General features: G+C 38.6%; 2 protein-coding genes across 3 annotated transcripts; both read right to left on the reverse strand.

Moving 5' to 3' along the window:
* Positions 1 to 309: 309 nt before the first annotated feature.
* Positions 310 to 1,582, reverse strand: LOC129768702 (proteasome subunit beta type-4). Of its 2 annotated transcripts, XM_055770505.1 has the most exons (4): positions 1,473 to 1,582; positions 1,240 to 1,413; positions 912 to 1,118; positions 310 to 848 (listed from the first exon to the last, which is right to left on the reverse strand). In XM_055770505.1, the coding sequence occupies exons 2-4, from the start codon at positions 1,398 to 1,400 to the stop codon at positions 395 to 397; spliced, it is 822 nt and encodes a 273-aa protein (XP_055626480.1). In that variant the 5' UTR covers positions 1,401 to 1,413; positions 1,473 to 1,582; the 3' UTR covers positions 310 to 394. The 2 variants fall into 2 exon arrangements, with proteins under 2 accessions (XP_055626480.1, XP_055626479.1); XM_055770504.1 differs by having other exon boundaries at positions 1,240 to 1,552.
* A 5,857-nt stretch (positions 1,583 to 7,439) lies between these two features.
* LOC129771677 (nuclear pore complex protein Nup98-Nup96-like) lies at positions 7,440 to 8,599 on the reverse strand. The gene is made up of 3 exons (XM_055775575.1): positions 8,097 to 8,599; positions 7,947 to 8,039; positions 7,440 to 7,876 (listed from the first exon to the last, which is right to left on the reverse strand). Exons 1-3 carry the CDS (start codon positions 8,181 to 8,183, stop codon positions 7,742 to 7,744), a joined length of 315 nt encoding a protein of 104 aa, XP_055631550.1. The 5' UTR covers positions 8,184 to 8,599; the 3' UTR covers positions 7,440 to 7,741.
* Positions 8,600 to 11,718: the final 3,119 nt, after the last annotated feature.

The following is an 11,718-nucleotide window of genomic DNA, read 5'->3' on the forward strand; positions in this document are numbered from 1 at the left end:
AGTGAGTTTTTCACTAGAAACGTTCTATTTGGGACTTACTGTCTAAGATCATGCAGTTTCCTTGATAAAATAAATGGTATATTAGATGAACTATTTCAAATTTCACTTTGGAAGGCAGCTGCAAACATATTGCTACCAATGTTTTTGGGGTTAACGAGCAATGGCAACTATGTTGCCATCGAACTGATTCAATTGATTTTTTCAAAGATAAAAATGTGCACTTCCTCATGTAAAAATTATGTTTTACTGAAGTTTGATTTATCGTCTTATTTCTACGACCTTCTAAAAGGTTAGATAAAGAAGTGAAAGTATTATTTATTACATAGAATGATGTTTTATTTGACAAAAAATATTGAAACAATTATAATAGATATTAGAATGCTTACTGAAGCCTCTAGTAACCCTTAATCATAGTTGCCAGGTTCCAATTTTGTTTGACGAAGCAGTTTACATCGAGTTGAACTCCCTGAGCGGTGCAAATCACTTGCGAATACTTGGGATCACTACGGCAATCACGATACCAAAGTACCTCCATCACGCTCTTGGTCAGTTCGGTAGTTTTATTTTGATCCAAATTGGCGTAAGCCTCTGGATTTTCCGAATATTCACGCAGCAGTGGCAAAGCCAGATGGGTGCCATACCCAGTGGCGACGACATTGCTAGTGTACGCACGACCACGGAGATTTACGTGTCCCAGGAAAGGTTCTTCATCCTGCATTCCACCGACGACAATGTCCAGATACAGTGGCTTAAAATCACACCGACGATTGTACATCACACGAGTGAGCCAATTGTATAGCGATTTTGGTTTCAATTCATTTTTATCCGATAAACACATATCCTCTACACTGAAAAAAAAGAAACAGGGAATCGACAATAGCTTACCACATCTGAACAATCAAAATACTTACACCTTCTGGTCAATATAACGTTTGATGAATTGGAAATCGGCAAAATCCCCTCCGACTCCAATAATCGTTTTGTCATTTACTTTATGTACACGGTCCACATCGTGAAATCGTGCTAGAGATCCGTACGACACCAACTTGTCAGCTGCAATAATAACTCCATTGGCGAATTTCAGTCCAATCACAGACGTTCCTGTTGTTACTGGAGTGCTACAAAGGAAAAAACCAAGTGACTTGCGAATCATTGAGATTAAACCGCTTTGAGGTTATATTTATTTTGCGAAACTTATTCCGTAATTGTTCGTTTAATTACGTAAAAACATATACTCACTATGATCGCTGAGTTCCAAATTCACCAGGAGTTAAAATTTGATTGCTAATGGATCCGGGATTAACCGTAGAACCAGGGAAATTATAGAAGGCTCCGGGGCTTGGTCCGTTACTCCAGAACGGGCCGGCATTTATCGCAGACGATGGATACATTATTGGCATATACGCACGATATCTGAACAATACGATAATGCTTTAGTTAAAAGTGATTTGTTTTGTTGAGAAAAAAGGCACCGAATTAGTGAACCTCACTACTATTGAATTCAGAACTGAGACGTTTAGATGAGTTTACAATTTTTGTTGATTTGATGCACTTGTCAAAAGTATCAAGGTAAATTGAATGAAAGGTGGACCCTACGATTTTCCAAGACGGGTCTATGGTACTAGGTGAGGCCGTTTCGTCATTAAGTTGGTTAGGGGAGCGGTATATGAAAACAGTACGGAAGAAAGCAGAAGGGGAATTATTTCCTTTGAAGCGTGAAAGAGACAGACTGATCACAAGCGAGCTTGGGCACAAGCGTATTGTGTTTTGTTTACAAACAAAACACAGTAGACTTCCAAGATGGCTGAAGAGTGGTTTTAGCAAGTTGGCCCACCTTAGGATATACTTCTACGCGCCTTGCGATTTTCTGTTGTTAAAAAGACCAACATAAAGGTATGTATACACCAAGGCGCTTACACTGAGAGAAAAGATTAGTAAATATAACGAATTTTTTGGTACATGTTACCAATTCACTAGTCATTTTCGACCCTACTAATTATTAGTATATTTTACGAAAAAAAAATTGGTAGGTGCAAAACTCCTATTTGTAAGCCCAGAGTTGGATCAACATCGACTCAATAAAAGCGATTTGTCGGTTCACAAATGGCAGATTTGTTGGTAAAATATCAGTGAATGTTTTATTCTTTATTTGTAAGGGATTGTATTTTTTTTAATCATCAATTATTAATTCAAATACTCTATTGAATTACATACTATTCTACATACTAAGAACACAACACTCATAACTTATTCTCTATTCAATTGAAATAATTCTACAAAACATTGGTTGCAAAGGCCTTCTGTAATCGAAAGGAGTATGAGCCACACAACAAAAACTAACAAAAAAAAATTAGTAATCCTAGCGAACTAGCGACAAAAACAAAAATGAATAAATACAGTTTAAAGCAGCTTAATGCTTTGGTTGCAGTAATGCCTTTTAGTAATTCATCAATGGGATAATGGCCATAGAAACTAGTTGGTGCGACGATCATTCCTTTTAAATTCCATCTGCAAGGAGAAAAGTTCGTCACAAACACTCCTCACTCCAAATTCTACCAACAAATTCTTCTTGCCGCTCGTTTTATCTCGTTGAATATGTGGTTAAACGGCATCTCACATAACACCCTCTTCAAGAGCCTGCAAGTACTTGGCGGCCTGTGGAAATTCTTGTGCACACCTTGGAGTCTTTTGACAATCTGCGCACACTAGAAGATCGGTAATGCTAAATAACAAGACTCAATACCGAGCCTCGTCTTTGGGCGGCGTTTAAGCACCTTTTGTTGCTTGCTTCTGGTGTGGACTGCACGTCACTCTGTGATTGGTCAGTTTCCAGTCACACATTCCTGCGATATGAAACTCGAAGCTGGAGTTGAAAATAACTAAGAAAAATTGGAACGATGCAAAATTTCTATGCCAGTTTATTTGATAATACTATCAAAACTTCTATTTGAAGTTTATGTTGACTTCAGAGCGATATACACGGTCTACAACGGTTTCAACTATATCACCCAACGAAACAAAACGTACACTCACCTTTAGCTGGGTACCAGGACGAATGCAGCAGGAACAATCATCTATCCGGCTGTTCTAAGCTGATATTTGGCCGGTGCACCAGGCTGACCGGTACTAGAACTACAATCTTCTCTGCGGCTACTCCGACCTTTTGTTTGGTTCTAGCACCTGATGATCGCATATAACATTTAAAAACCAACTGAAAAAGAAGACGAGGTTAATTATGTTGAAATGTTATCGATTAAAGTTTCTTCCCGGTGGAAACATGAAGATAGTTTCTAGACCGAGGAGACGGATGCATGTTTCGAATCTCCAAAAATTAAATACTTACTCCGAATTGCGATTTGCTTTTGTGCAATTATGTTGCTCTGAATATTTTTCTACGATTAGCTGAAAAAGAAAAATATTTATATATAATGAAACATATCCAAATGTTTACCTCCGAATTGCTTTGTTTCCACTAGAGAAATGGCGATTGCACACACACACATTTGCCAAGAACAGAAACACTTAAGGTTACTTATGGTATGGAGTAAATTGTACGAATCTTTGGTAGCGATGTGCGTTGCATCTGACATCAGTTTTACAAAATTTGGTAATATGTACAAAAAATGTGTACATTTTACCAATGCTTCGACTACTAAAGATTTGGTAGCTGCGTTTACTAATTTTTTCTCTCCAGTGTATATCAATGTATAACATACATAGAGGCGCCTTGGTATACACCAAGGCGCTTGTATAAATGCATAACAGGTGAAGCAATATCATCACTTCAATGAGAAGGGGATTACGGTTTGTGGAGCGGGGGTTGTTTGTTTAGTTATTGCTAGGATACGCCATTTTTTGCATTTTCACATGCGAGAGTAGTGGATGAACTGGATGAGAATGAAATTCTACAAAATCATCCCGTCTTTTTCACATAAATTCGCGAAAGCCGAACAAAGTAGGCATCGTTCGAATAAGCGTCGCAGCAGTTTGTAGAGAGCCGCCGGCAGCGTTCTGATGCTGCTTGTAAACAATATAGAGGCGCCTTGGTATACACCTTACCGCTATTAGGGTGCTTATACACTGTTTGACCGAAGTCAAATATTTTACTCTTTTTGACAGATAAAATTTGATCAACGTGTACTGATCAAATATATTCGACAGAAAACACGACCAGCAAATATTCAGTTATTCAATGAATTATTTTTTCGGTCTGTTGTTCAAACCTGTCGATCCATCGTTAGGTTACCTTGAATATTTCAGTCAATTTGTTCTATGTTCGATGTTTTACATTGTTTGCCACTGTCGATAATTGAAGAGTGGCAAACAAAATAGTGTTTGTACAAATATCAAAACAAACTTTATCTGTCAAAAAGTGTGAAATATTTGATCTCTGAACAAACAGTGTACGCCCACCTTTAGGGTGCTCTTACACTGTTTGGCAGAAGACAAACTTATTATTTTTAATTATAATTATTTTTTCGGTCTGTTGTTCAAACCTGTCGATCCATCGTTATGTTACCTTACATACTTCAGTCGAATTTTCCCATGTTCGATGTTTGACATTGTTTGCCACTGTTGATAAATGAAGAGTGACAAACGAAATAGTGTTTGTACAAATTTCAAACTAAACATTATCTGTCAAAAAGTGCCAAATATTTGACGATGAGTTCAAACGAGGATGTTTGTTTTTGTTGTTATGATTGTTCGTTCCGAGTTTTGAGAAATTCAAAAGAAAAGCAAAAATCACTATTTTATAGAACAACTTAATCACAACCAACGCAGAACGGAGAGAAACAAAACAAAATTTCGGTGTTGGCTGCTAATAGTAACCTTGCGATGAAGTTAGAAGTATATCCTAAGGTGAGCCAACTTGCTAAAAGCACTCTTCAGCCATCTTGGAAATAAAAAAAAACACAATACGCTAGTGCCGAAGCTCGCTCCTGATCAGTCTGTCTCTTTCACGCTTCAAGCAAATAATTCTTCTGCTTTCCTTCGTACTGTTTTCATATACCGCTCCCCTAACCAACTTAGTGACGAAACGGCCTCATTTTAGGATATACTTTTAGGCGCCTCGGTTACTACTTGGGGTGCGTTCAATGAGATACATATAGAGGTGGAGCAGTAGGCGAAGTATATTTGTATTGGCAAGCAAAATATGGTGTCGTAGTTATTTGCATTCAATTTGGAATGTACAAAACAAAAAAACAAAACAATGTTGAAAATACTCACGGTTGCATGGTAATTTGAGCTAAAATTCCATGAAATCATTCAACTGTTTGTTGACGTAGAACTACGTCTTTCAGGAAGGGTGCCAAATCAGAAAAAAAGGTCACGTTTTTATGAAATAAAGTTAACGTTAATAACTATTTTCACTGTGAACGAATTCTCATGATTTGCATACCAATCGAATCGGAAATTCTCTAAGATTTGTTCGATATGCTATACATTACAATTCGCTAATCTCTAAACGGTTTAAATTCATGAAAACTGGAAGAACTTCCTTTTTTCTATACATTTGTTCTACCGATTTGTGTGCTAACTCTACCCGTGTTTCGAATACTTATAACTCGAACATTTCTCAACAGATCGGGAAGATGTTTGCATCAATTGATAGGAAATATTTCTACGCGTCTATCACAATTAATAAAATGTAATTTTTCATGAGATGAACAATTGAACAACTGTAAAATTTCTAGTGTTATCTAAACGCTCTAACTGCTAACCGATTTACGGTTTCCCCAACAGGGACTTCTAAATCGATGTACCTGTGGAAATCCGCTCTGCAAATATACATGCAAGTCGGGGTTTTTTTTGGTGTTGAATACTTTTGTACTCGCTTGTCGTTGTGCCGACCGTAATATGTTTCCCTAAAACGTACTTTTAAATTGAGAAGCCTGGGAAAATCGTCATTTCAGATACTAGACGCGAATGAACATTTGCGGTTCGAGAACTATGCAATAATTTCAGAGGGAAATGTAAAATACAATGATCGACAATTTCTCCGTTCACATATTTTGGTAGTCCTAGGCATCATATAAAACGTAAAAGGACGTTAATCAAATTTATTTGTAACGAAGAACATAATCTATTACAAAAATTTCTATCCATTCTAAAAAAATATTCTTAGTGGTAAACAAGTGAATTGCATAATATAATTGCGTAGTTCTACGTCGAAAATATGCGGTCGTGTCTTAGATACAACTCCTTACAATTTTTTTAACAGATGACAATTTTATCCTGGCTTATTTGGATCATTTATGTGGTAAAAAGATCTAGAGAGCTATCGTATGCTTTATCCTCGAAAGCAGTAACATTTTCGGTGAAATTTTGATCAATTGGCGATTATTCTCTCACAACATACACACCGATACTGAAAGCCTTCGAAACATCAACTTCATAACGTTAAAATAATGAAACTTCGTTTGTTTCTATGAACGTGGGGGAGTGAAAAAGGCACATGGAAATATCATTTTTATCTGTCTTTTTCGACGTGATTTCACAAATATTCACTGAATTATATCACATTAGCCTCATATTCAGCGGGAACTCAAAAAAAAGCATTTTTAATTGATAAATTACTTCCTGAAAATAGCATTTTCACATGGATGCGGTGGGCAATCAAAGATAAACACAACGACTGACGTCATTATTTGAGAAATAGTTATGACAGCGCATGCTATGTCGCTCGAAACTCTACCATCTTCATTACTTTTTTCCAGGACATTGGGGTGTGTTATAATTTTACTAACCAGAATGGCAATGGCATGGTTGCCAGGTTATGGTGGAGGGTTGCCTTAGGGCGATTACACATTATCCGGTTTCTGCCGGACCGGTTTCAAAAAGCACCGCTGGGTTTGGACGGATAACCGGATAACAATGTGAAAGAGTCTTCGCACTACACAAAACCGTACATCATTCACATACACTACATGCATTTATTTATATAGTGGAATGACAGGTAAACATTGCAAATATTTCAGCTACATGCAGCTGATTGCATATGGAAAATCCTGAAACCACAACTGCTGCGGCAACCACGAGCCTTCCCAAATGTGTGTTCATTGGAGAGTACATTCGGCCGGGGTATGGTACGCCAGGCCTCGCGTACACTACTCGCACATCAGAGCGGTGTTCTTATGATAAATAAACATGAAAAACCTACTGGATAAAAAACATGGCTGTAATAAACAGTATTACAAAAAACTAACTTTAGTCCAGTTGTGGTGTACTTATCCACACGCTAAGTTCTTTTATTTCCAAACATACACAACTAGCATGATTTATTTCACACGCTCTGTTGCCACATATTTTTTCAACAGTCTCAGAAACACGGTTAGAGAAAAGAGTACAATTTGATGAACCAATAATTATATCATTTCGAAACAAGCTGGGGGGGGGGGGGGGTTGTCTACTTAATTATATGTGATATGTGTTCAGTTCCTGTGATTATCCTTAGAATTTACCTACGAGAGAATATATGCTTATTCATCCATTCTAGACTGTCTATTTTATTCCCCCATTGCAGTAATTAATTCTTAAAATTACATAGTAATTTTCCTTCAAACACTATCTCTTCGTCCAGAAACGCGCTCAGCATACATATGTCGCAATTCCTGGTGCACGTACTCCTGGAGCAAGAGCAGCTTCTCGAACGCATTTCGCTTCAACGCACAGCTGTTAATAAGCGGATCCTGGGCGATGAATGACGAATCAGAAATGCCAACAACTGGGTGATTTCACTCTATCTGAACCGATACTTTTGTGTCGGACAGGGGAACATCTTGATCGCCGAGCACAGATCGGACAGTTTTGGTTTGAGTACCTCGAGCCGAGTTGCGGACACCTCATCGTCGATCGTGTTCCGGGTCAGGTCGAACTGTGTGGAATACCGTATAAGAATTAGAAGAGAGAACTATTTTGGTGTGTTTAATTGAACAAAAACTGACCTTCACATTCAGCTCGATGAAGTCGCTCAAAATTTTGCCCTTGATGAACCAGTTGGAAATTTGTTTCACATCCCATCGAATAAGGGAAGTTGTCTGTGAACATAGAGGTTAATTAAGAACTCGATCAATTTGTCGAAAGACTCTACCCACCGTTAATAACACAATACATGGCAATATACTCCAATGATGCCCTCGTGCGCCTGTGGCCATTGCTTCGCTTTGATCAGAAAGGTTCATCACTTAACTTGTTCCATAGCAGCGAAATAAAAAAATTCGGAATCCATATCACTTGCGACTTCTGAATTGACTCCAAAACAAACAAACGTCAATACCACACATACTAATGCATGGGAGGAAAAATTGCCTGAATAGTACTAATACTAACAGATAAATTTTCATTAAAAATTTTAACAACTCAAAACTATCTTAAGGTCTAATAATCTTATAGAGAATGATTTGCTTTCCCTAACTGATGTCTCCACCAGACATCGACACTATACTAGTTTCATCGCGTATAATACTTGTCCGGTCGCCGGACATTGTAGTCGCAGTAGACGGCTGCATCACGGTGCCGTAAAGAGGTTGGTACGGTCGAAATTTGCCATTTGGGTTTCAGACCGGTCCGGCAAAAACCGGATAATGTGTAATCGCCCGTATTGTGTTGAGCAATCGAAATTTACCAACTGGTGTGGATGCTCCATGACAGAGGTTTTGAAAAAGAGTTCTGTGGCAAATTAATGCTCCGTGAATTTATGGAGCACTTGCACTTGAAACCCCACCTTGAATCAAGCGCAATCGAAATCCGCGATGACAAATGTACATAAGTTCTTACGAGGCGAACTACTCTCTATCAAATTAGCCAGACCGAAGCCAGTGTTAAATTGTTAATGAAATGAAAATTTTGACTTGGCGTTATTTAATTACTCGAAGCACATTGTCCTGACCCTAACTTAACACATATTCCATATTTTTTGACGTAGAACTACGTCTTTCATTAAGGGTGCCAACTCAGAAAACAGGTCACGTTTTTATGAAATAAAGTTAACGTAAATAACTATTTTTGCCGCGAACGGATTTTAGCGATTTACATACTAAACGAATCGGAAATTTTCTAAGATTTGTTTAATATGCTATACATTAGAATCCCCTGGTTTGTAAATCGTTAAAATTCATGAAAACTTTAGGCGTTTCCATTTTTCCATACATTTGTGTGCTTTCCCGAACAGAGCCTTCAATAACGAGCAACTTATCGACGACCAATGAAAGGGAAATCGTAGGATTTGAAGTCGCCGTGAACAAAGGAAAAGAAGAAGACTGAAGGGGAATACTTGTCTAGAGAATAAACAGTGGATCTCGCAGAGGCAAACTCTCATTCGGCATCGGACTGTTGAGCAATCCAGTTCACTTTGCTTTCGCTGCGCTTCGATCCAAGATTGGACCCCACCAGTGGTAATTCAACTTAGATATCGTCGTGTGGTTTTTCCAGTTCGTTTTTCGCGTTATTCGTATCGTGTGTTTTTCTTTCCGCGTTATAAATTGGACGCTTTGCGTAGTGTGTGATGAGCAAGAAGAAGAGGAACGCTGGCTCGAGCCCTGCAAAAACGCAGCGTCATCCAATGATGCACGCGATGTTGGTACAGTGAAAAGCGCTCGCACTGAACCGAGCCTTCGCGAGTGTGACACCGCATCGAACAACAACGAAGTAGGCGACTTCGGCGCGTCGGTCGAACATGTAAACGCCATTACCCAGGCAGCAATCAGATTCAAGCTCCCCCCGCTGGGGGTGAAGGCGGTCGCTCTTGACAAACTCATCAGCGAATTCGCATCGATGGGTGTTATAGCAGAGTACAAGCTGTGCGGCATAATTCAGTCTTTTTCCAAGCAATTAACATTGTTTGTTTTTCGTCATCATAAGAGCTTCGTTGGTGCCTTTGACATTGCATGAATGGCGAAGCAGGCATTAAGTTTATTTCGCTTGTTTAGTCACCAAGAAAATGGAATTTTGTATGTGATTAGGTTTCGCTTGCCAGTAACAAAACTTCCTCCACAGCTGCGTGACAGCTGCGCTTATCTCGAGCATGAGAAAGCAACTTTTTTCGAGGCCAGTAATATAAACAGAAGCGTTTCTTTTGAGAATAGCGCAAAATGATGAGAAGTGCTAATATCCCTAGTAGTTTCAAGCCACCAATGTATGGCTATGTATGCATGCTATGGCGAACAGTTGTTTGGCGCTTGGTTTACGTTATATGAACGATGCCTATAGGTGCGACTCCACTGAGGCAATACTAAATAACTTGTAGCATGATATTTGATACTTGCAAGTGTTGTCATTGTTGTTGTTTCCTCGCGATATATCGATGTAGTTATGAGATGTGGAATAATGGTGCTGATGCAACATGTATTCAATCGACTGTAGCCGAGTCTATGTCAATTGCGATAAAGGCCATCGAAATAGCGTTCGATGTAAATTTTCAATGCATTGACATGAAATAAATTGCGACATATGATCAGCTAGTGTATTGTTCTGCGAAGGCAAGAATGAATCATCAATCAATTATCGTCAACTGATTGTACAACAAAAAACATATCAGAGAGTATTCTACCAAGCAGTTGTTTCTAAAATTTCACAGTATTATAGAATAATATCCGAAGATATAAACAAGCGACTTTTATAAAATAATAACGAAGTTCTACGTCAACAAGGCGGTCCTATCTTGGACACAACCTCCTATAATTTTTCTATATTTCAACTAAAACTCTCCATTATAATATAAAATTGTCTAAAGACACAATTTTCACGAGATTTTTCACGAGATTCACTCTAAATGGACAAAACGTTCGTAATAGGGAATGCTAAATTATAACTCGAACCAAAAAACGGTTTCGAACGAAATGGGAATCCGTCGGTATACACAATAGGGCTGTTTGTCACCACCTGCAGAAAAAAAAGTTTTCCATTTGCATAGAATATTAATTTGATACGGAGAAGTTGATTTCCTTTCAAAATTTTAATTTCAAAAATGTTCATTCCGCCTAAAATCAATTACAGTAAGTTAGATCTAATTCGACATACCGAGGTATCACTCAGTGTCGCATTAGAGGCGATTTTGACCTGTATTGGACATTCGTGATGACAGTGGTACAGTGTCGACGTCTGGTGGCGACTTTCAATGTGGGGCCATATTTTGGGTTCCATACTCGATGTTTACAAAAATGTCCAATTAGAGGCGAAAATGTCCCATTATTCGTGTCGCATTAACAGGTCTGTCCTCTGGCAACCCTATACTAACCAGCACAAATTGAGCGTAGGCAGCATAAAATGCGCTACACCTATAACGTCCCATCACCGTGAAGTCAACGACGGGAAGGGGACGGTGACGATGACGCTGTATGTGTAGCGCACTTAAAGTAGGGTTCGCACTCAGGGGCTCACGCATTGTTTACTGTTTGGAGTCATATATGGTTAGCATTTGGTGACGTCGGACTTTGACAAGCGATGTTTGGAAACCCACCAGGAAGTTTTCTTGGTGACTTGCAATTAAAATCACTGCTGCAGGATCGCGCACTGCGCCTAGTGATCCCCGATAATCGTTCGATTAATCGATTAATCGAATACTTCCTACAGAAATCGATTATTAATCGAACGAATACTGCACAACCAATAATCGAAGCGAACGAATAATTTACATCGATTAATCGATTCAAACCCAGAGCAAAAAAACCGTACAGCCGCTGCAGTTTTATCCTGAAAATCAATAATTATCTTTGACGC

Source organism: Toxorhynchites rutilus, chromosome 2 (genome assembly GCF_029784135.1).
Source record: "Toxorhynchites rutilus septentrionalis strain SRP chromosome 2, ASM2978413v1, whole genome shotgun sequence".
Classification (NCBI taxonomy): domain Eukaryota; kingdom Metazoa; phylum Arthropoda; class Insecta; order Diptera; family Culicidae; genus Toxorhynchites; species Toxorhynchites rutilus.